Source organism: Phaenicophaeus curvirostris, chromosome 1 (assembly GCF_032191515.1).
Source record: "Phaenicophaeus curvirostris isolate KB17595 chromosome 1, BPBGC_Pcur_1.0, whole genome shotgun sequence".
NCBI lineage: Eukaryota > Metazoa > Chordata > Aves > Cuculiformes > Cuculidae > Phaenicophaeus > Phaenicophaeus curvirostris.
The window spans coordinates 1,401,065-1,425,173 of record NC_091392.1 but is presented as its reverse complement, the minus strand read 5'-3'; the positions used below and the strand labels follow the sequence as shown (position 1 = coordinate 1,425,173).

General features: G+C 47.8%; 1 protein-coding gene across 1 annotated transcript in view; it reads left to right on the top strand.

The window, feature by feature from the left end:
- LOC138716877 (collagen alpha-1(VII) chain-like) overlaps nucleotides 1-24,109 on the top strand; it is a 137,407-nt gene that overhangs the window by 8,927 nt on the left and 104,371 nt on the right. Inside the window, exons 2-11 of the mRNA XM_069850049.1 lie at nucleotides 6,678-6,814; nucleotides 11,868-12,048; nucleotides 12,699-12,858; nucleotides 14,146-14,239; nucleotides 15,563-15,736; nucleotides 16,671-16,828; nucleotides 19,693-19,822; nucleotides 20,914-21,030; nucleotides 21,594-21,749; nucleotides 22,697-22,813. Of these exons, the coding sequence (XP_069706150.1) occupies nucleotides 6,742-6,814; nucleotides 11,868-12,048; nucleotides 12,699-12,858; nucleotides 14,146-14,239; nucleotides 15,563-15,736; nucleotides 16,671-16,828; nucleotides 19,693-19,822; nucleotides 20,914-21,030; nucleotides 21,594-21,749; nucleotides 22,697-22,813 (1,360 nt within the window). The 5' untranslated portion in view covers nucleotides 6,678-6,741. The remainder of the gene's footprint in view (nucleotides 1-6,677; nucleotides 6,815-11,867; nucleotides 12,049-12,698; nucleotides 12,859-14,145; nucleotides 14,240-15,562; nucleotides 15,737-16,670; nucleotides 16,829-19,692; nucleotides 19,823-20,913; nucleotides 21,031-21,593; nucleotides 21,750-22,696; nucleotides 22,814-24,109) is intronic.

The following is a 24,109-nucleotide window of genomic DNA, read 5'->3' as shown; positions in this document are numbered from 1 at the left end:
AACCTCCTGACTCTACAACCAAGCTTGCTGCTCTCCTGAGAGCTCCAGGCCTATGTGGCATGTCCTGGGGAGGAATTTGAGAGTTCTCAGGGGACAAGGTGCCTTGAGTAGTGAGCACCTATTGCTTACAGGGCTTGCAGGTTGCTTTTTGGGGTGAACAAAAATCAGATCAGTCCTGGGCCCCTCACCACAAGAAGGATGTTGAGGCTCTGGAGCGAGTCCAGAGAACAGCAATGAAGCTGGGGAAGGGGCTGGAGAACAGGCCTTATGAGGAGCGGCTGAGAGAGCTGGGGTTGTTTAGCCTGGAGAAGAGGAGGCTGAGGGGGAACCTCATTGCTCTCTCCAACTCCCTGAGAGAAGGTTGTGGATAGGAGAGAGCTGGGCTCTTCTGACAGGGGACAGGACGAGAGGGAATGGCCTCAAGCTCCGCCAGGGGAGGGTCAGGCTGGACATTAGGAAAAAAATTTTCACGGAAAGGGTCATTGGTCCCTGTCCGAGGCTGCCCAGGGAGGTTCTTGAGTCACCTTCCCTGGAGAGGTTTAAGGGATGGGTGGACGAGGTCCTGAGGGACATGGGTTAGTGATTGATAGGAATGGTTGGACTCGATGATCCGGTGGGTCTTTTCCCACCCGGTGATTCTATGATTGGCAGCCCCTTCTAGTAGATGATCCAATGTGAGTGACCTCAGGAAACAGAGCCACCCAGCAATGGCAGGGTTTATGCACCTTGCCTTGACTCCTTGTAGAGCCCATGTGTTGGGGTCAAGGTTCATGTTGCATCCAGCACCCAAGATCTTGGAGCAGCAGAGTTGAATTGGACAGAGAAGAAAGTGGAGATGGAAATTAGCTGGGTAAATGTCCTCTTGAGGCAGGTGAGCCAGAGCCCACTGATTTTTCCGCTATCTGTTCATGTAAGAGTTGTATGAGATAGTTGCTTGTGAGTGCTGGGCTGAGTCAACAAGTTCAGTAATGGGGATTTGGACCCCAAAGCATCAACAGGCAGGCAGAAAAGACAAAACACATTTGTGCACCACCTAAGAGCTACCAAAATCTCTGCTGACCACAAGACTGGAGCCTGGTTTGGATGCACTGCCTTGTTGTTTTGATATCAGTTATCGGTGCTTTTGAGAATTTAGGAAATCATAGAATCATTTGCTTGGAAAAGACCTTTGAGATCATCAAGACCAACCATACCTTTCCACTACTAAACCAGATCTCTGATCATGTTGCTTTCCCATCATTTAAATACCTCCGAGGATGGTGATTCAACCACTTCCCTGAGTGAAAGAAATGCTATTTTTTCTTTCCTAGCCATGTATCCAAAACTTTGCCCCATTTATTTGGAAAGGGATCTTCCATAAAATGTGAAAATCCCATGAAAAAGGCCCCAGAGCAGTGTGATTACAGGAAGAGAATCGCATTAAATGGGTGAACATGGCCCTTCCCAGCCCACGTCAGCTGAAGGACTCAAGTATGATCAGGAGTTAGTGCTCCTGATCCCCATAGTTAATCCTGAATGATTTGGATTGTGTTGTTATAATTGTGGTTTAGCCTGAGAGATGGCCAAGAGGCTTTCAGAAAGACCAGGGACTGTCACCCCACCCCAACTTGATTTAAGCTCAGGTTTTCAGTACCATTTTGCTTGCGAAGGGGGCGTCTCCTCCCTACAGATCAGTCCCTCCGGCTTCTCCTGGAGAGTCCCCTGCATTTGAGGAGCACACCAGCAGGTCAATGCATTCATATTTCTTAATGAAAGCAGCTTAAATCTGGTATTCAAAGGATTTAGAGAGAAATCAATTACCATAAAATATATGAACTCTATTAAAAAAGAAGCTGTAAACTTTTGACCCCCTGAGGCTTATTTCTGTAAAGCCAGGAACAACCTGTGCTTAACCAGATTTTACCTCCCATTCATATCTAACATTTTCCTTGAAGTTTGAAAATGTTTTTAGGTCCCCTGCAGCGAATGGTGCTTCATCACAGGAGAGGGCTTGTCAAAATGCCCCAACTAAGCTTTTCCATGAGAACATTTCAAAGTTGAAGGAGAGAACCTGCATTTTCCTGGCAGAGAAAAAGGACATTGAGAGGTTGGAGCACGTCCAGAGAAGGACAACAGAGCTGAGGAAGGATCTGGAGCACAAGGGTTATGGGGAGTAGCTGAGGGAACTGAGATTGTTTAATCTGGAGAAGAGGAAGCTGAGGGGACGCCTCATTGCTCTCTATAACTACTTGAAAGGAGGTTGTAGTGAGGTGGGCACTGGTCTCTTCTCCTAAGCAGCAAGTTATAGGACAAGAGGAAATGGCCTCAAGTTGCACCAGGGGAGGTTTAGGTTGGATATGAGAAAAAATTCTTCACTGAAAGAGTGGTGAAGCATTGGAAGAGGCTGTCCAGGGCAGTGGTGGAGTCACCATCCCTGGAGCTGTTCAAAAACCACGTAAATGTGGCGCTTTGGGACATGGTTTAGGAGGCACGGTGGTGTTGAGCTGACTGATGGACTGGGTGATATTAGAGGTAATTTCCAACCTTTATGATTCTGTCATCTTCATCCTGCCTCCTATTTCTTACATTGGTGATGAGGTGTTGGTACCTTTTTCAGGAGGACCTTTTTCAGGAGTGGTTGTGACCTCTGCTCTCTGCCTCTGTGACCTCTTAGGTCCATCCATTGCCTTTTTGCTGGTGTCTTAAGCCTCTGACCCATGGTATTATTTTTCATCTTGCCACCAAAATTCAATCATTTAAATCTGTCATTTGCTTTATTCTGTGCGGTCTGTGCTTTGTTTTTCCCCATCCAAATCACAGAATCATAGAATGGTTTGGGCTGGAAGGATCCAACTACCCTGCATGGGCCGGGACACCTCCCACTGGATCAGGCTGCTCAAAGCCTCTTGCAGCCTGGCCTTGGACACCTCCAGGGATGGGGAAGCCACGACTTCTCCAGGGAACCTGGGCCAGGGCCTCTCCACCCTCATGGGAAATATTTCTTCCTAAGATCTCATCTCAATCTCCCCTCTTAGAGCTTAAAACCATTACCCCTTGTTCTGTTCCTTCACTCCCTGATCAAGAGCATCTCCCAGCTTTTCTGTAGCTCCTTTCAGTACTGGGAGCTGCTCTAAGGTCTCCTTGGAGCCTTCTCCAGGCTGAACAGCCACAATTCTCTCAGCCTGGCCTTGTACAGGAGGTGCTCCAGCCCTCTGATCATCTTTGTGGCCTCCTCTGGACTTGCTCCAGCAGATGCGTGTCCTTCCTGTGCTGAGGACTGATGTCTAGTAAGATGAGATGCAGCTGAAGCCCTGGCTAGTAAGGTGGTGTCCTTGTGGATTCTCTGCTGGCTAATATAAAGTTGTGCTCAGCCTGCAGTCTTTCAGAGGGAGCTGCAAATGGGATGTTCTTCCTCTGTCCAGCTGGCTGTTTTCAGGAGACATTTATGAAAACATTTGAGGTCAGATTTGACTGAAACCATGAAGATTTTTGCCAGCTCGTGAGGCAGAGGGTCTGTCTGCTCACGTGACGCGTGCACAGTGGTGGGTGTTGGGACGCACATCTGCACGGATCCCCTGGGAATGCCCAGATGCAGCTCTGTAATGTAGTTTTTGTGCCTACATGCAACAGGGATAAATATTTGATGGATGGAGTTAGCAGCATCTGGCATGGGCGATCCTCACGTGGGAGATGTGTGAGATCCAGCTGGAGCCACAGGCAGACCCCAGCCAGATGAGACTTCAAATCCACTGGGTCTCATCCCTTTTAGACAGACCTTGCTGACAGGGATTATTTATTTATCCCCAAACTGGTTGGAAAAATGAAAGGAAGAAGAGTTTATTGCAAACATACTGGAGGGGAGCAGCCCAGACTCTGCTTCTTTTCTTCTCTTACCCTCTTGCATCTTGCCAGCCTTCCCACAGCTCTGTCATCTGATCCAGGTGAGGTAAAGGGAGAACCTGGTCCATCAACTTTATGGGATCTGAAGGCAATTTGTTCAAGGAACTGTAAAACCCAGAGAAGTTGCCCCTATAAATGATTTACCAGGGGGCAGTAAAAGATGAAGGGAATTGCTGGGATTCCTTGCAAACCAAACCCCTGAAGTTTATGGGGTCATTTCCCTGCCCCTACCAGGTTTCTCTAAAGCTCTCTGTAACGGTTTCAGAGGTCTTTGACAGACTGGTGGCAGCCAGGATCTGCAAAGATCAGCTAAGACTTGCTGGATTTAAGTTTTCTAGCATGTAGTATATACAATGAGCATCGTGGTGGCATCTAAGTGAGCTGGTGGCTTTAGGTGAGCTGAGCTGCCCTGTGTAGGACAACAGTGGGAGAGCAAAAGGGAGTCTTCCATCAGCTTTGTTCTCTGAAATGTCATATCCTGATGGAACTTATGGAAGGAACAAACCCAGATGTCAACTTGGCCTGCTGGTGGCCTGTAAATTGAGGGAGGATTTGGAGCGAGTGATTGAAGTTGCAGAGCAGCTTTTCAACCTGATATAAACGGCCCACGCTGTGTTTTCTCACCTAGGACTGGTGTTTCATATCTAACTAAACCCTTAAATATAATGAAATTTTGGAAGGGCTCAGGAAAGGAAAAACAAGAGAGAAAATGACTCATTTTCCTTTCAAGGTCAGAGAATAGCACCCTTAAACTTGGGATCATCTGTAATCGATATGTGTCCAACAAGGAACCACACCGGCACCTGGATGCTGACCCTGGGTGAGCGTTTCCAGCTCTCTGCTGGATGGCAGAGCACAAATCTAACTAAAATTTAAAAAATATGTAATAAAAATTAGAAATGGTCAATTTTTGAGCATATTGAATACATATAGCACAAGAAGGTCGTGGATCTGTTAGTGTGAGTCCAGAGGAGGGCTACAAAGATGATCTGAGGGCTGGAGCACTTCTTGCACAAGGACAGGCTGAAAGAGTTGGGCTTGTTCAGCCTGGAGAAGAGAAGGCTTGGGGGAGACCTTAGAGTGGCCTTCCAGTACCAAAAGGTTCTCCAGGAAAGCTGGGGAGGGACTCTTTGTCGGTGATTGCACGGATAGGATGAGAGAGAATGGTTTTAAGCTCAAAGAGGAGAGATTTAGATGAGAGTTTAGGAAGAAATGCTTTCCTGTGAGGGTGGTACAGGTTGGCACAGGGAAGATGTGGATGACCCCTCCCTGGAGGTGTTCAAGACCAGGTTGGATGAGGCTTTGAGCAACCTGATCCAGTGGGAGGTGTCCCTGGCTGCTGGCAGGGGGTTGGAACTGGGTGATCTTTAAGGTCCCTTCCAACTCAACCCATTCTAGGATTCAGTTACAGAAGTTCCACGTGTGCATATAGGAATTCTTGTCTGCCAGGAAGTGTCTTTAGTCTGCGGCACCCAGATTCTGAAACTCTTTTAAAACCTTTTCCTCACCTTTGCAATGCGAATTCAAGATGTGACTGTTCTCAACTCAAGCCTTTGTACATCCATAGGGTCTTTGCATTGGCAGATGTTAACACTTACTCACTGAAGGCCCGGGGCGTTCTGTTCTTTTTCTTTGCCTCAGCAGTGTCTTCTAGGATTTATTCCTATGACTGCTTTCCTGTTGCTGCATTAATGTGCATTTTTCACTGTATTTGTTCCATGCAGAAGCATTAATATCAGAGCTGGGGGTGGGGAAAGAGAATCACGTGTTAAATTTTTATCTGCAAGAAGTATGCATTGGCGTAGCTGCCAGAAGTAACTGCAGAAACACAGGCTCATTCTTTTTTCTTAGGCTGTTTTTTATTTACTGTGTCCAGTTCTGAAATCCTCAACATAAGATGTTGTTCAGCCTGGAGAAGAGAAGGCTCCAAGGAGATCTTATAGCGACCTTCCAGAACCTGAAAGGAGCCTACAAGAAAGCTGGAGAGGGGCTATTTATAAAAGCTTGTGGTGATAGGACAAGGGGGAATGGGTATAAACTGGACAAGGGCAGATTTAGATTAGACATTAGGAAGAATAAATGAGAAGGGAGAAGGGGATGCTGCCAGGTTGGCAATGCAAGAAGGGGCTGGGATCTGAGGGAGAATGGGGTGATCTTGCCAGAGACGTGGGAGTAAAACCTGGTTTTCTCTGGTCTCAACTCTGCGCTTCTGCTCCATGACTTGTTTTTCTAGAATCTTGTTTACTCATGTGGCTGAAAAAACTGCAACAAATGGCAGCGCTGTACATGAATTTTAAGAGCCATGAAGGAACCAGAGCTTTCAACACCCCATTTGCTGCTCCATGATGCTAGGCTGGATCTTCAAGGGCAGCAAATGCAAGGTGGTTAATCCTGGATTTAGGAACAGGAAAGTTAACATCAAAACAGGCTAACAAAGACTTGGCTGCAAGGGATTGCTGTCTGCAGTGATGTCCTAGTGATCTTTCCTCTCTGTAATTGGAGCAGCAGGTGTTTCCCTCTTCCACCACACCACTAATATTCACATTTAAGCTTAATTGAGTAAGGTTGTTGCCTCAAGAAGGGGGCTGTTAAGGAAGGAAGCTGGAGGAGCACAGCTGACCTCTCTGCTGTAGCCTCTATCAGCAGAGAGACAGAGGAATTAGGGGATTTATGGACTTTATGCTGATTGCCTAAGCCAAGATGAGGTTTTGTAGTTGGAGAAAGTCTTCCCTTGCCGCTGCAGGTGGGTGGGAGCATCATATTTGGATGGAATGCATTAAAGCCTCTTTCTCCTGCAGATGAATGACTCTCTAGGCTGCATACAGACTCTGGGAACCAAGAAGGAGTTTCTTCCCAAGGAAAATGAAAATGCATGCCCAGATCCTAGCCCTGGTGTTGGCTGTGGCACAGTACAGAGCGGTGGCCATTCATGAAGGTATGTGACAAGTGGGCTACCATGAATGCAGCAGCTGGGGGTGATGCTGAGACACATCAGGGATAAAAAGACCTTCTGGAAGCAACTGTTTCTGTTAATATCATTGATATACACAGATGTTTTCATGGTGGAGCTGTAGTGCTGGTGCATGAGGCCCTTTTAAGTCTGGATCGTCTGGCTAACAGAGCATCTTAGTTGGCCCCAAAAGGCAGGCAGGACCTGACTTGCAGCACCAGAGATGATGTTCCACCTCAGCTGCTCCAGAGGAAGGCAAGAAAGGGAAATCATTTCCCCTCCTGATTCCTCATGATCTCCAAGAGCTGGTACAAGCCACCACACAGAGAAAAGACACCAAGGAAGCATTCTGCTACTATTTAGAGAGATGAGATGGCACAAGAACTCAACTCATCCCTGGCTCCCCATTGCCTATGTAAACCCACAAAGAGCTTTTGGGAAGAATCACAGAATGACCAGGTTGGAAAAGACCCATTGGATCATCGAGTACAACCCTTCCTATCAAATACTAAACCATGCCCCTCAGCACCTTGTCCACCCGTCCCTCTGGAGACAAAGGGACCCCAGAGAGGAGCTTTGTGGAGTTATAGCATGTCTCTGTATCCTCAGGGTCTTGCAGGAGGGGGAGGCTCCCTGTGAGCATCCTACAAAGCTGCTCTAGAGCAGCCAAGCCTGTTGTGGTACTGGGTATGAGCCAGTGGGTCCTCCCTCTTCAAATTGTTCTGCAGCAACAAGCCCCCAGGCTTTGGAAGTGTAAATTCATTTGAGCTGAATCCAGGAAATTCAACAAGGAGTTAATGGAAGCTTTGACATCAGCTACAAAATTAACTTGATTAAGTTCCTGTCCATCAATTAAGCCAATATACTTGACTATAATGCTATTTAATTCAAGGCTGGGAACAGTGCAATAAATCAATGTTTACAGATGTCTCTGGCAAACCTATGATTGATGAGACATGGTAATTTGGGAGGTGCATGGAAAATTTCAAATAAAATCATATCCCCCTGTGATTAATAGAGCTGTCTGGGTTAGTATTTTCTCCAGAAGGTACCAATCCAAATATGCTTAATATCGCATGTTTCCGATGACAGCTTCAGGTACCTGATCCAAGCTGGAAACACTCACGGGTATCATTGCCAAGCTGAGCCCCCTGGGAAAGGTGCTGAGCTCCTGGCTCAGCATCTCCCAGAATGGGCTCTGGTTGCCCCTTTATAGAAAAAGGGAAGGAATTGTATCCCAAATATTCAGCGCTGGTGAGGCCACACCTTGAATGTTGTGTTTGCTTTGAGGCTCCTCAGTGAAAGAAAGATATTGAGCTGCTGGAGTGCATCCAGAGAAGGGGAACGAAGATGGTGAAGGATCTGGAGAACAAGTCTTATGAGGAGCGGCTGGGAGAATTGGGATTGTTTAGTCTGTAGAAGAGGAGGCTGAGGGGAGACCTTCTTGTTTTCTACAACTGTCTCAAAGCAGGTTGTAGTGAGGCGGGTGCTGGTCTCTTCTCCCAAGTAACAAGGGATAGGGCAAGAGGAAATTGCCACAAGTTGTGCCAGGGGTAGTTTAAATTGGATATTAGGATATATTTCTGTACCAAAAGAGTGGTGAAGCATTGGAAGAAGCTGTCCGGGGCAGTGGTGGAGTCTCCATCCCTGGAAGGGTTCAAGTAGTGTGTAGATGTGGCTCTTCGGGGCATGATTTAGTGGGTATGTTGGTATTGTGTTGATGGTTGGATTTGGATAATCTTAGAGGTCTTTTCCAACTTGAACAATTCTATGAAAACTGGGCACCATCCTGCCCTTTTTAATCCCATGGAGCTCCTCCTTTTGGTCTTTCCCTTCATTATCCCTGGATGCAAATAAGGGCAGGAGCATTGTGCCTGGTGAGCAAAAATCCTAGGAGCCAAGCACAGGTGCAGGAGGCTTTCTGAGAATTTGGGATGTTGAGAGGTAGGTAGCAAAGGTCCCTCTGATACCGATGGCATTTTGAGCATCTTTTCCATATCGGGGCCAAGCATGCAAGTCATGGAACGGTTGGACTCAATGATCCAGTGGGTCTTTTCCAGCTTGGTGATTCCATGATTCTAAGTTATCCAGGAAAATCTATCTGCGCTGTCTTGAATAGCTCCAAGAGGTGGGTGATTTTAGGAGGGCTGGTGGGTGGTCTTCTTCAACTTGTTGAACCTTTCTTGGGATTTTCTTGTTGGTAGCCACAGCTTGTGGCTACCCTGGGAAGCTGTTGAACCATTTCCACCAATTTTGAGGTTGGAGCCAAGGACTGGCACCGCCTTCCCTCCAAGTCCTTCTGGGAGAACAGGGACATCAAGGTCAAAGTCAGGGAAAAAGGGGTTAGATCCAAAACAGAAGCTGGGAGAAGAACTTAAGGTGAACTGCTCTTAGCAGATGAGCTGTCTCCAAGACACCCCTGGCATCTCAGCTGAAAAGCACTCATGGAAGATTTGAGAAGGGAAGGGAAATGTCAATGGAGAGCTCTAGGAAAATTTAAATAATTGTCTCCCCTTTTTGTCAAGGGAAATAAGTATTTTATATTCCCAGCTGAGTACGAGTGAAACCAGAAAGAGTCAGTCATTATTTTTCTGCAGTAAACAGAACTGTTAAGTCGCGAAGAGCTCAGTGTCAGGAGGTACAAAGAAAAATGAAGAAACCAAAAGCTTTGAGTGACAAAGACAAAATCCATCTGCAGCTGGCAATAATCCTGTCCTATTGTGTGGCCAAAGGGGATTGATCAGGGACACAGCAATGAAGGAGGGCACAAACGTGCATCCTACCAAGCTTTTTGGGAAACCTGCTTATAGAAATGGGGTAAAAGTCAGGTAAATTGAAGAGGCTGAACTAAAACAGGCTTTCAATATGCAGCAGAACCGTGAGAAACTTGAATCCTGTGTTCAGTTCTGGGCCCCTCCCCACAAGAAGTATATTGAGGCTCTGGAGCGAGTCCAGAGAAGAGCAACAACGCTGGGAGAAGGGGCTGGAGAACAAGTCTGAGGGACCTGGGGGTGTTTAGCCTGGAGAAGAGGAGGCTGAGGGGAGACCTCATTGCTCTCTACAACTCCCTGAAAGGAGGTTGTGGAGAGGAGGGAGCTGGGCTCTTCTCCCAAGGGACAGGGGACAGGACGAGATGGAATGGTCTCAAGCTCCTCCAGGGGAGGTTTAGCCTGAACATTAGGAAAAGCTTTTCCCAGAAAGGGTCATTGGGCACTGGCAGAGGCTGCCCAGGGAGGGAGTGGAGTCCCCTTCCCTGGAGGGGTTTGAGGGACAAGTGGATGAGGTGCTGAGGGACATGGTTTAGTGTTTGATAGGAATGGTTGGACTTGATGATCCGGTGGGTCTCTTCCAACCTGGTGATTCTATGATTCCTGACCTACAGCTGAAAGGCAAGGCAGTGTCTGGGTAAAGTTCAAAGCAGCAATGACACAAAATAGAAGTGTGAAGAGTTTGAGCCCAGTCCTGGTGAACCAGATACAAAAAGCCCTCCTCTAGCAGCCTACTTTTTTGCAGTCCTCCCCTAATAACTCGGCATCTACCTGCAAGGGAGAGAAGCACAAGCGAAGATATGAGTTTTTAACATCCCTTCTAGAACTTTCATTAATTTAAGCATCCCTACAAGTCATCAGATTTCTGCCTATGAAATATATTTTATTGGATGCCTAAAGAAAACTAAATTAAATTGAGAATGAACACTATAAAGGGAAATTTGCCTTGATGTTCATTAAACAAATTTCCCTCTACACCTGTCTCAGCCCTGCCAGCTGCCATCAGACGTCGCTGGCTTGTACAGGAAAAACACTCAAATTCTTTTCATGCTTGGGGCTGCTGGCAGCTTGGTAAGAGGAGAGCATTGCAGAGCTGAATGCATGGAGCATGCCAAGCTCTCTCCACACAAGACTGGAAGATTTGAAGGCTGGATCACTTCCCCTAAGAGGACAGGCTGAGAGGGTTGGGGTTCTTCAGCCTGGAGAAGAGAAGGCTCTGGGGAGACCTTAGAGCAGCTTCCAGTAGTGGAAGGGGCTCCAGAAAAGCTGGGAGGGGCTCTTGATCAGGGAATGTAGGGATAAGATGAGGCATGCTGGTTTTAAGCTGAAAGTGAGGAGATGAAGATGAGATCTTAGGGAGAAATATTTTCCTGTGAAGAAGAAGTCGTGGCTGCTCCATCCCTGGAGGTGTTCAAGGCCAGGCTGAATGAGGCTTTGAGCAACCTGATGCAGTAGAAGGCGTCCCTGTCTATGGCTGGGGGAACAGGATGATCTTTAATGTCCCTTCCAACCCAAACCATTCTAGGATTTAGTTGGTTTGTGTCTGGCAAAGTGCATGTGACCAGGTGACTCCGTGTTTGCCTGTGTGTCTCATGATGTCTCTGGAGACTGTGATGGCAAGATGCTCAGGGTGGTTGGTGGGGTAGTAGAGCTGCCACACTCCCAAATTTCAGTTTTAATTAGATCAGGTGTCAGTATCTGAGTCTGGGCATATGAAACCCATCAGTGTCCTCTTGCTTTCAGCGTGTCCTACAGACCTGCGTGCCTTGGTGGAACCGCATGTGAATGTTTATACTTAAGATGAGAAACTTCCCTGGGTGGGAACCACAAATGGAGAATTAGGTAGAAATTAAAGAGCTTGTTCACGTGGGAAGCCCACGATTGTCCACTTTATCCACAGAATCATGAACGCTTTGGGTTGGAAGGGACCTTTACAGATCATCTAGTCCAACCCACCTGCAGAAGCAGGGATGTGTTTAACTAGATGAGGTTGCTTCATTGCCCAGGGAGGGGGTTGAGTCACCTTCCCTGGAGGTGTTTAAGGATGGGTGGATGAGGCCCTGAGGGACATGGTTTGGTGTTTGATAGGAATGGTTGGACTCGATGATCCGGTGGGTCTCTTCCAACCGTGATTCTATGATTGAGCCCAAGCATAATCTCTCTTCCTTAGCTGTAATATCTTGGGGGTCCACAGGACTCGGAGGGGTTTATCTCCTGGCTGGCTCTTTTCATGGTGTGGGACGAGCCTTCCTGACCTTCTTCTCCCTCAGCATGCAGGACGGCGGAGGTGGCCGACATTTTATTCGTTGTGGGGCAGTCACAGGGCACAAGGAGAGAGAGCTCTCATCTGGTCAAGGACTTCATTGGCAGCATGGCCCATTCCTTTGAGAATGTGGTGATGGGCAAAGGAGGCATTCGGCTGGCGGTGGCGCTCTACAGGGAGAAACCAAGGTAGGTCAGTCCATCTTCTACCACCAGCACCCACGTTTCTATAGTCCTGTAGCTTTAGATGGGCAACCATGTCTTCATAGTTAATGACCTCTTGCTGCTCTGCTGAACCCTCACGAGAACAGAGCAAGAGTTCACTGCCACCAGTGTCACCAGCATTTAGAAGTGCTCAGCCATGGGAAACCTTTTCAGTGCAAAGAGGCTGGCATTTATTTCCCCTCTACCCAATTTCAGAGAGAATTTTATGGTTACAGGGTTCTGGGACTCATACCCTGGACTCACTTGACCACCAAGTGGATTCCTTGCCTACATACAAGCATAGTGTGACCAGCTGAATCATAGAATGGTTGGGGTTGGAAGGGACCTTAAAGATCATCCAGCTCCAACCCCCCTGCTGTGGGCAGGGACATCTCACTAGATGTGGCTGCCCAAGGACCCATCCAACCTGGCCTTGAACACCTCTAGGGATGGGGCAGCCACAACTTCCCTGGGAAACCTGTTCCAGTGTCTCACCACTCTCATGGTGAAGAAACGACTCTCATGGTGAAGAAACGTCAATGTTATTGCTGGTCGTTACTGCAATGTACCCTTGCTGTAGCAACAATATTTTCATGCTCCTTATTCACACGTATTCCCCCATTTCTCACTCCCAGGATGAGTATTGAGCTCACAGATTATGTGACCATCAAAGAAATGCTGGTGGCAGTTCAGAATCTCTCCCTCAAAGGCGGCAGCTTAAAAACGGGGTCCGCTCTGATGTTTGCGGCTCATGTCATGTCTCGCCTGGACGTGCTGCGAGAGGATGCAGCAAAGGTAAGCGACCCGTGATGACTTCCCTGATGTCATCCTTGGTTGGGATCAGACCTTTAACTGCTTTAATAGAAGGCACGAATGAGCCAGTTGTTTTTTTATTTATCCATCTGATTTTTGTCTTGAAGTTGAAGTACCTGCTTTAGGACCTCATTCAGCTTCAGGTCACTTTCTTGGTGATAGAAAAAGACAGGCAGCTCCAGATTTTAGAAGGACTGACTCCCTTCTAAAAAAAGTGTTCATATTTCCCCATGGATTGCAGAGGGACCCAGAGTTCTAGTCTTAAATGCCTCTTGGCATGCTCATCATGGATGAGCAGCTCAACATGAGCTGGTAACATGTACTTGCAGCCCAGAAACTGAACCATATCTTGACCTGCATCCAAAGGACTGTGGCCAGCAGGACAAGGGAGGGGGATTCTGCCCCTCCAATCTGCTCTTGTGAGACCTCACCTGGAGTCCTGTGTTCAGGTCTGGAGTCACCAGCACAGGAAAAATTTCATGTGAATTACCCTAGAGGTGTGTTATCAAAGAGTTTATTTTCAAGTGCCCATTGCTTTAGAGAGAGGGACTTTAGAGAGGAAGAGGCCAGCCTAGAAGGCCAACCATGTCTTGGGCCACATCAAAAGAAGTGTGGCCAGCAAGTCAAGGGAAGTGATTCTGCCCCCCTGTTCCTTTCTTGTGAGACCTCATCTGGAGGACTGTGGCCAGTTCTGGAATCCTCAACATAAGAAGGAGCTGTTGGAATGGGTCCAGAGGAGGACTGCAAGGATGATCTGAGGGCTGGAGCACCTCCCATACAAGGACAGGCCAAGAGAGTTGGGTTTGTTCAGCCTGGAGAAGACGAGGCCATGAGGAGATCTTATAGCAACCTTCCAGTACCTGAAAGGAGCCTACAAGAAAGCTGGAGAGGGACTATTCATAAAAGCTTGTGGTGATAGGACAAGGGGGAATGGGTATAAACTGGAGAGGGGCAGATTTAGATTAGACATTAGGAAGAATTTCTTCACCATGAGAGTAGTGGGATACTGGAACAGGTGGGTGCCCCATGCCCGGAGGTTTTTATGGCCAGGTTGGATGAGGACTTGGATAATCTGATATTGTGGGATGTCCCTGCCCATGGCAAGGGGGTTGGAACTAGATGATCTTTAAGGTCCCTTCCAACCCAAACTATTCTATGATTCTATGACTTCATCCAAAGCCTGTCTTCTCAGCATGGAAATCCTACAACTGTCTCTGTGACCTCATGTTATGCTCTTTCATCCTCTCCCTCTTACACCAATTCTTATAGGTAGTTGTTTTGATCACGGATGGGAAATCCAGCGACTCAGTTGAAGGTGCAGCCAAGGTTCTACAGGATGGGGGAGTGACGGTGTTTGCCGTAGGTACGTATGGACGCACTAAAGTACATGGAACATTGCCACCCAATACCACGTGTGCACAAACACCCAGTTCACAAACTGGGGAAGATTCTTGATGCACAACATCCCCGTCCTCTAAAAACTGCGCCTATCCCCAGGCTCAGCCACTAGCAACTACTGTCAGTAGAAAAATCACATCTGTGCTGTGCTCGGGTATTTGTTGTTATTGTCAATAGCTGATTTATTCAGTGGAAATCTGCGTGTTTGCATCTGTCAAAACTGCTTGTGAATTCAGGAGGAGTTCAATAACTAGTTCCATAAAAGTGAAAATGTTTTGATGTGACATTTTCCAAAATGAAATGGTTTCACTTTTGAAGGTTTCTTTTAATGGGGTTCAGAGAGCAACTTAAGATACGTTAAAAATGTCCATCAGAATAATTGAACAAGGAAAAGCTTCAGTCCCACCCCCACCACCAAGAGCTAAATACAGCTATTTATTACAAGTCAAATCCTTCCTTTCACCAAACATTTGAGGGATGGAGAAGGGAATAGTGGTGGTGTTTCATTCTAAAGAGCAACCAGGTTGGTTTGGACCAACGTGAAGTGAAAACTAGGGCAGGGTTCATTACTTGTGGTGCCTTTCAGCCCTTTTTTTCAAATTCAACCACAGAAAAACATGATTTAGAATAGATACTAGGAAGAATTTTTCTACAATTCATGTGGCAAAACACTGGAACAGGTTGACCATGAAGGTGGTAGGAACCACGTTCCTAAAAATACTTCCTAAAAAAGGTCAGGGTGGATGGGGCTCTGAGCAACCTGATATATTTGAGGATATCCCTGCCTGCAGCAAGAAGGTGGTTGGACTGGATGACCTTTAAAGGTCCCTTCCAACCTGAACCATTCTATAATTGTCTAAAATCCTGCAATTTTCACATAGTCTCCCAAAGTCCTGTTGTCTGCTCATCCATCAGAAGAGCAGACGTGTGTCTACATCCATTGGGAAGGATGAGACTTGACCCTGCCGTGCTCCCTTTCGCTTTCCACCCCAAGAAAGCGTTCCACCTCTCAGCCCATTAGAAACTGAATACCCTAATCTCTAAGGTGCCTCCAGAGAAAACCTTGACCTCTTTTCACTAATGGAAGAAGCTCCATCTGGTTTATCACTGCCCATCCAGTTTCAGACTCCATTCCTTGCCTCATCCTTTGCAGCAGGGCTCTGAAGCTGGTGTAAAACTCAAAAGCCAGCAGATTGCTCCCACTTGCTCTTGACAACCCTTGCCAATGCCTGGCCTGCTCCGTGGATGGTGTTTGATGTTCTTCTTTCCTCTTCTTTTCTTCATCTAGGGATTAAGGATGCTGACAAGAATGAACTGAACAAAATAGCTTCAGAGCCCACTGAAGAGCACGTGCTCTATGTTGAAGATTTCCACCTGCTCCACAATGTGGCCCCCAAACTCTCTCGAAGACTCTGTTTCACTGCCTCGGAGCCACCACGGCCCATCAAGCAGACTGTGCGAGGTGCGTCAAGGTTTTCTCTTTATTCTGCTTTCCACCTGCGCAAACCTGTCCCTTCCCAGTGCCTGGATGTGCCAACCACACCACAAAGATGAACTTCCAATATCTGCTTTGTTCATCACAAGGGAGTTTTAAGGGTTGGATGACCCTAGAGGAGCAGTCAGCTTATAGAGCATCTATTGCCTGGGGATAGTGGTCCTTTGTATTTTGCTTGTGTTTGCATCTCCGAAACTAATCCTGAAAGTCTTGCTGCTGGTTCAAACAAGGAGCACCAGTTGCGGGGGCAGCATTTCTGCCCCTTGGAGGCTTTCATTGTGGGCCTCTCAAGGTGAACTCTGGCAGCCCAGCTCAGGGTCTCATGAAGAACTGCATTTCTTGCAGAAGATGCAAAGAAAAGCCAAAGAGATATCCAAAGAGATCTAGATCTCTTCCCAAAGAGATACTGATGTTGTAGTGAACCCAGAGGTGATGGTCATGAATTCCTGACCCTCTCTTGGTGCACACACTCATGAGAAGATGAGTTAAAAGCTTGGGAGAACTTCACCCGAGTCCTTAAAGGGTGGGGGGTTTGCTTTCTCTGTGGTTCTGCAGCACTTCAGGGCTTCCTGTGTTGTTTCACAGAGAGTCCAAGCTTTCTGGCAGCCTCTTCTCTGGTGGCAGGGAGGAGCTGATGCCCCATGCATTAGGCAGGTGTTCACAGGGAGAATGTAGCCAGAATGAGTTTTGTTTTCCCTTCTTGTGCTGCAAGTAATTTGCCAAAAGAAAACCTGCTTGCGTGGCTCTGGCCTGGAAACAGATTCCAGCTGCCCACTCTCAGCCCAAGCATCATCTGCACCCAAGGCTTTCTCTGCATTCAATGTGTTGACTCCATCAGTGAACAGCTTGTGCTGGAATCATCATGGTCCAAACTAAAGGCCTTTCCATTCTCTTTTTGCAGCTGAGGAGATCATCGGCCCCCGGGACTTGCATGTCAGTGAGCACAGTCACAGCTCGCTGCGACTCACGTGGATGCCGGCTACAGGGAGGGTGATGGGGTATCGTGTCCATCTGCATCCCCTGCTGCCCCCAGGGCACCCGGTTTCAAACCAACAGCAGGTAGAATGTCGAATTTCCATTTTGCAGAGCACCAGTTGCAAGCCCCAGTGTTAGGGGTTAGTCCTCTACTGGGGCTGCTGATGGCACAAGCTGGTTAGGAGATGGCACCATCTCCCTCAGCCACGCCCATCACAGCCCAGTCCATAAATTATAGAATCATAGAATAGTTTGGGTTGGAAGGGACCTTGAAGATCATCCAGTTCCAAGCCCCCTGCCATGGGCAGGGACACCTCTCACTAGATCAGGCTGCCCAAGGCCCATCCAACCTGGCCTTGAACACCTCCAGGGATGGGGCAGCCACAACTTCTCTGGGCAACCTGTTCCAGGGCCTCACCACTCTCATGGTGAAGAAATTCTTCTTAATGTCTAGTCTAAACCTCCCCTCTCCAGTTTTTACCCATTGCCCCTTGTCCTATGACTACAAGACTCTGTGAACAGTTCCTCCCCAGCTTTCTTGTAGACTCTTCAGGTACTGGAAGGTCGCTATAATGTCTCCTTAGAGCCTTCTCTTCTCCAGACTGAACAATCCCAACTCTCTCAGCCTGTCCTCATATGTGAGGTGCTCCAGCCTTTGGATCATCTTTGTAGCCCTCCTCTGGACCTGTTCCAACAGCTTCATCTCCTTCTTATGTTGAGGATTCCAAAATGGCCACAGTCCTCCAGATGAGGTCTCACAAAGAGGAATAGAGGGGCAGAATCTCCTCCCTTGCCCTGCTCACCACAGTTCACTGGATGAAGCCCAGGACACGATTGGCCTTCTAGGCTGTGAGCGCACATTGCCAGCTCATGTCGAGCTTCTCATCCCCCAGCACCCCAAGTCTCTCAATCACATCATTCCTCATCCTGTGCTGAAATTGGAGATTGCCCTGACCAACTCCTGAAGCCTGAAGGGAAGGTCTATAGATAGACCATCAGATTTGTAGGTGTGTTTGTTGCCTGTGCTAGTTTTGGCATTGTTTTCGTGGTGAGATGGAATTTCTAGGGGTGGCAGAGGGGAAGGTAGAGTGGAAGAAGGATGTGGTGTGAATTGGCACAAACTCTGTTGGGATGATAAGAACAGGTCAAAGAGAAGCACTCTTTCCCTCCTCACACCCTTGATACTGCCACCCAAATAAGCCCATGAAGCTTCTGTAACAGCATCCCCTGCTCCTCTTGCTTCCAAGATTGTTCATCTTGCCTACAGGAAAGCTGAGGAGGGGCTCTTGATCAGGGATTGGATAAGGGGGTATGGTTTTAAGCTGAAAGAGGGGAGATTTAGATTAGATTTTAGGAAGAAATGTTTTCCTGTGAGGGTGATGAGACACTGGCACAAGCTGCCCAGAAAAGTCGTGGTTGCTCTATCCATGGAGGTGTTCAAGACCATGCTGGATGAAGTTTTGAGCAACCTGATCTAGTGGGAGGTGTCCCTGCCCCTTGCAGTGGGGTTGGAATTGGATGGGGTTTGACGTCCCTTCCAACCCAATCCGTTCTATGATTCTATCTTGGTAAGATCTCTGCATATTTAGGGTTTGGATTTGCTGTGTCCTTGTGTGAGTGATGCTGCCATGTGTGCCAGCTCACTAAGGTTCAGTTTGGTCACTGCACAAAGTATTAGAGCAAAATTGGGGGATAGAAGATGTGTGCCTAAAAGCTCTGATTTCCAATAATAGAACAAAGCTATGAAAGCATGAATTATTAAGGTTAAGATTATTAATTTTATTAATTATTAAGATTGTATTTAGCAAGAATGATCATTCTTGGCTGTTTCAGAATCTCATAAGAACTTAGTGAAAACGCAGAAGTTCTCTCCACCTCTCTTGCCCTGAGGTTACGTTGAAATTTCCCTCTATGAGCTTAAAAGAAACTTTCTTTACCAACGATGGTTGCTTTTCCTCATTGTTCTTAAGGTGATTTAGAACCATCCTTATGCATGGTCTTGTTTCATGGAGTTTTTGCTGGCTGAACTCATGAAACCCACCCTCGGCACTGTCCTGTGTTAGTGCTGTGTTCAGTGTGAACCCAAAGATCATTTGAGGATCGCAGTGCTCAGAGTTAGTGCATTTTAAGAGGCTTCTGCTCATGGAAGTCACCTTGCATCAGATGTGAAGCCTCGTGCTCCACAACAACCCTATGCAGTGCTACAGGCTAGGAGAAGTCTGGCTTGAGAGCTGCCTGGAGGAGAAGGACCTGGGGATGTTGGTTGACAGCAACTGAACATGAGCCAGCAGTGGCCCAGGTGGCCAAGAAGGCCAATGGCATCTTGGCTTGGATCAGAAATGGCATGACCAGCAGGTCCAGGGAGGTTCTTCTCCCTCTGGCCTCGGCCCTGGGGAGACCGCTCCTCGAATCCTGTGTTCAGTTCTGGGCCCCTCCCCACAAGAAGGATGTTGAGGCTCTGGAGCGAGTCCAGAAAAGAGCAACGAAGCTGGTGAAGGAGCTGGAGAACAAGTCTGAGGGACCTGGGGCTGTTAAGCCTGGAGAAGAGGAGGCTGAGGGGAGACCTCATTGCTCTCTACAACTCCCTGAGAGGAGGTTGTGGAAAGGAGGGAGCTGGGCTCTTCTCACAAGTGACAGGGGGCAGGACGAGAGGGAATGGCCTCAAGCTCCACCAGGGGAGGTTCAGGCTGAATATTAGGAATTTTTTTTTCACAGAAAGGGTCATTGGGGTCTGAAACAGGCTGCCCAGGGAGGTGGTGGAGTCACCTTCCCTGGAGGGGTTTAAGGGACCAGGTGGACGAGGTGCTGAGGGAGATGGTTTAGTGATTGATAGGAATGGTTGGACTCGATGATCCAATGGGTCTTTTCCAACCTGGTGATTCTATGAATGTGGTGGTCTTCTGCTGTCATAGAAATGTAATGATGTCCTTTGTCTCCCTGTGTCACAGATTGTGGTGGATGGTGACAAAAGTACCACACTGCTCACTGATCTGAAACCCAACACCAAGTATATCTTCATGGTGAGGGCCATCTATGCAGATGCCCTTGGGGAGTCAGCAACTGTGGAGGGGAAAACAAGTGAGTGTCTCTTCTGCAATCATCCTTAGGTGTTCCTTGTCTTTGTGGGCACAGGAAAATGGAAAGATGTACGTTCTAAACACCTCATTTCACAAGTGGATGGTCCAGAAGGTTGGGGTAGCACTGCACATGTGCTCATTTCACTCAAGACAAGCACCAAGGTAGTGATCTCTGGTCCCATGCAATGATCTAGACTTCCTCTAGATTGCAGTCTGCCATGCTGAGCTCCTTTACCATCAGGTGGCTGGCTGTCTTGACAAGGTTCTTGGAAACAAAGGAGCAAGCTCACTCTTGGCCAAACCCTAGAGTGCAAGAGACTGGGTCAAATGTGATGAAGTTGCCTCAGAAGTCTCTGCACTACATTACAGGTTTTAAGAGTTTAAGGGATGTGCTAATTCTGCGCCCCTCCCTGTTTTGGGTGAAGCACCCACTCTGCTCTGCCCCAGGGGTTTTGAACAGAATAATTCTTTTCTTCCTTGCCTTTTGGTCCTTTCCCCACTTCCTGCGATGTCTCAAATTGTTTCTCTTCTTGAGGGAAGATCTCTAGCAGGATGAATAAATAAAGCGCCTCAATGAGGTTGACTCATATGTACGTGCCAGGAATAGACGGAATGTATTTGTGGGTGGAAATAAAGTCATTTGATCTCTTCTCTTATTATCCCCAAACATGAAGCCAGAGGCAGAAGCTATAAATCTGTCTTCCACGGCTGGCTGGATCAAAACAGGCTCCTCTTTGTAGGAGTTGCATCCATGGACGCGAGTAACGTTTGATTCATGTGTCTTTGCTCAGCCTGCGTGAAACCACTGCAGAGTTTTCTCTGCTCAGGAGGAAGCGCCTTGTGGGTAAATACTTCACAGTCCCAATGCCATTCAAAGAGGAAGCCCACAAATATTCTGCTTTGGGGGGTTTCAGCTTACTTTTCCGGGGTGGGGGGTGTGCTTTTGAGGATTCGGCTGGGAGAACAGGGAGAACTGGTGCCACTCACCTTTGTGTCTATCCTTGAAAGCAAAAGATGTTCCAAGGGTCTTTGCCGTGGCATTTTATTACAGCATTGTCACCTCAATTCCTGCAATATTTTTGTATCCCAAAGCACCTCTGCCTCCAGTCACGAATTTCCGCGTGATAGAAGAAGGACTTTTTAGCTTGAAGGTGGCTTGGACATCTCCGCTGGGCAAGCCGAAGGGCTACAAGATCTACATCCCCAGAGGTCAGTTCAGATTTTATTCTTTTTTCTTGGAGTTTGCTTTCAAAGGTACAGTCACCCAATGAGAACAAAAGTGACTCTTTATCCAAGGAACAATGAACCACAGAGCTCCTAGCATTGCTCTGGAAGGAGGCCTGTTTAACCTCTTCCAGAAGTTTGCTTCCTCCAGGGTGGAGGAGGAAAGTCCTTTGCAGGACTTGCTTTTGAAGGACAAGATGGGGATGATGCTGTGGATGCTTTGTACCCGTTTGCATTGTCACATCCAGACCTGCCCTGGATGTTTTTCATACTCAAGTGCCTGCTTCAGTGTGGTTGTGGGGTGAGTTCAAACACTCAGTATGGGTCTTGCTCACTTCTGTATCATCAGAAGGGGTGAGGATGGTATAGATATGTCAAGCCTTAGCTAGAGATGTAACCCTCAGCAACATCACATGGGTTGGTAGATGTCAACCATGCACTTGGATGAGCTCCTCAGGATGCTTTTCACCATGTTGTGAAGACATGGCCATGGGATGCAGACCTCAGGCAGTGGGAAGGCTTCACCATCATTCTTCTTGACTTTGCAGTCAACAGACCGGGAATGATGTACGAACAGGTTCTACGTGGTGACATCTCTTCCCACGTGCTGGATAACTTACAAGAGGACAGAGAATACAGCATCAGCATCTATGCAATGTACCCTGAGGGGTCGAGCCAGCCTGTAGCTGCTGTGGGGAGAACATGTAAGAGTTTTGACTCCACATCTGGTCAGTTCTTGCCCTGGGGTCTGCGTTCACACATGCTTTGCTGTTGATAAGCATCTTGGAGTTGGTGGGTGCCGCAGAAACCTGTGCATCAAAGGGGTGGTGTTCAACAGGTCCTTCTTAACTCCAGCCTTGAGTCCTGCTCTCACCCCATCATATGTATGGGCACGGAAACCTTCAAACCAGTCCAGAAGAGGCCAAGAAGATGAGGAGAGGCTGAGAGAGTTGGGGTTGTTCAGCCTGGAGAAGAGAAGGCTTAAGAGAGATCTTAGAGCAGCTTGCAGTACTGAAAAGAGCTTCAGGAAAGCTGGGGAGGCGATCTTGATCAGGGAGTGCAGGGATGGGACGAGTTTTAATCTGAAAGAGGGGAGATTTAGATAAGATCTTAGCAAGAAATGTTTTCCTGTGAGGGCGGTGAGGCACTGGCCCAGGTTGCCCAGAGATGTCGTGGCTGCTCCATCCCTGGACGTGTTCAAGGCCAGGTTGAATGGGGCTTTGAGCAACCTGAGGTGTCCCTGCCCATGGGAGGAGTATCGGGGGGAGGTTGGAACTGGGTGGGCTTTGAAGTCCCCTCCCACCCAAACCATTCTATAATTTCACGATTCTAAGAAACATCTTCAAGCTACTTGGGTGGGAGATGTGCCAGAGCCTCACTTGCCCTCCCATTTTGCATCCACGCTGCACAACACAAGCGACGTTGGCACGTTAGAGGCATTGGTTCTGGAAAGCAATGGTCACAGATGGGGTTGTTTTCACCACTGCTTTTATGAGATGCCTTCTGCCTGTCAGGCAGGGTAGGAACACTTGGAATTCTCTCTCCTTCTGACAGATGGGCTGGAGGAACAGTGGTGCAGGGAGGCCAGCCAGCAAAGTCCTCCACTGGCAAGTAGGTGCTCTGAAAAGTTTGTTCCCTGTCCTCCTTCCAGTGAAGCTCCTGCCTGTGAAGATCATCTTGCTGCAGAACGAGACCACTGACACGCTCCAGGCAAGGTGGAGCCCAGTCCGGGGAGCAACAGGTTACAGACTCACCTGGACATCAGCAGGTAGAGACTGAGGAACAGGGTGCGTGCATCAGTGGGCAGGGAGATGGAGCTCTGAGGTCCCCAAGGCATTTGGTGCACTGACACCTTCTGTGTCCAGACATGCAACAAGAAGCTGGAAGAAAACAGGGGTGGGTGGGTCTGGGAATGGTGGAGTTTTCTGCATAAGAGGATGAATCAGAAGCTTGCAAGAGAGAGATGAACCACAGCTATTGATGGCAACCTGTGCCATGGCTGCAAAAATAAAGCAGGCTAACTGGTATTCAGCTTTCTTAACATGTTCTTAGTGCCAGATTTACTGGAGCTGAGTAGCTCTGGAAAGGGTTAATAGCTGGTGAGAAGCTGGTAAAGTATCCCATGAAGAGCTGTACAACCCAGAGACCCTGAGCATCTGAGTTTACCCACTTTGGGAGGCAACAGGTACCAAGTTACAAACTGGAAGTGCCTGTGGTTGTTGGGTTTCTCTCTACAGTAAGACTTGGCTTCATCTCCCAGTATCCCTCATTCTCAGGCAAACTTTGGTGTTTGAAGACAGATCTGCATTTGCAGCTGGAACTTCTCCCCTGCCCTGGACCCAAACATATTTTTATTGCTGGTGTGGGGGAGCAGAAGTTAGAAATTTAGGGTTTATGGCATATTTTGGGCTTGGGAGATGGATGTTTCTGTGGATTAAAGAGAAGATGGGATGTCAGGACACCTGGGTTCCATCACTGGCTTTGAATAAACAGCACACTCTCCTCTGGCTCAGTTCCCCTGTTTAGGAAATGAGGAGACATCTCCCACCAGAGAAGGGAGGCATTAGCTGGAGAACAGCTCTGAAGGTCATCAGAAGGGAAAATTCTTTATAGGGAAGATGGGAAACTGGTTTTATTGTTTTATAATGAATGGTTCTCTGGAAAAGCTCACAGGACACCCCAAAATTCAGCTGTTTGCCCAGTCTTTGTTCCATACCCTAGCTCTGCTAAGCACACACATGCTCAGCCTGCCTCATCTTTGGAGTGTGGACATCCTTTCTTGAGGGGACAGTATGGGACAACTTCAGATGAAGCAGGAAAAGCACATCGTGCTTGGGCACCCTGATCTAGTGGGATGTCACTGCCCATGGCAGGGGGGTTGGAACTAGATGATCTTTAATGTCCCTTCCAACCCAAACTATTCTATGATTCTATGATCACCTCTGCTCCAAGTTTGCTCTTTCTGAGCAGCTTTTTCACCTGATACCAGTTCACCACACATCCAAGAGTGGCAAAAATCCCAAGGGGCAGCCCACCCTCACTGCTGGGCCTTGTGGAGTCCTCA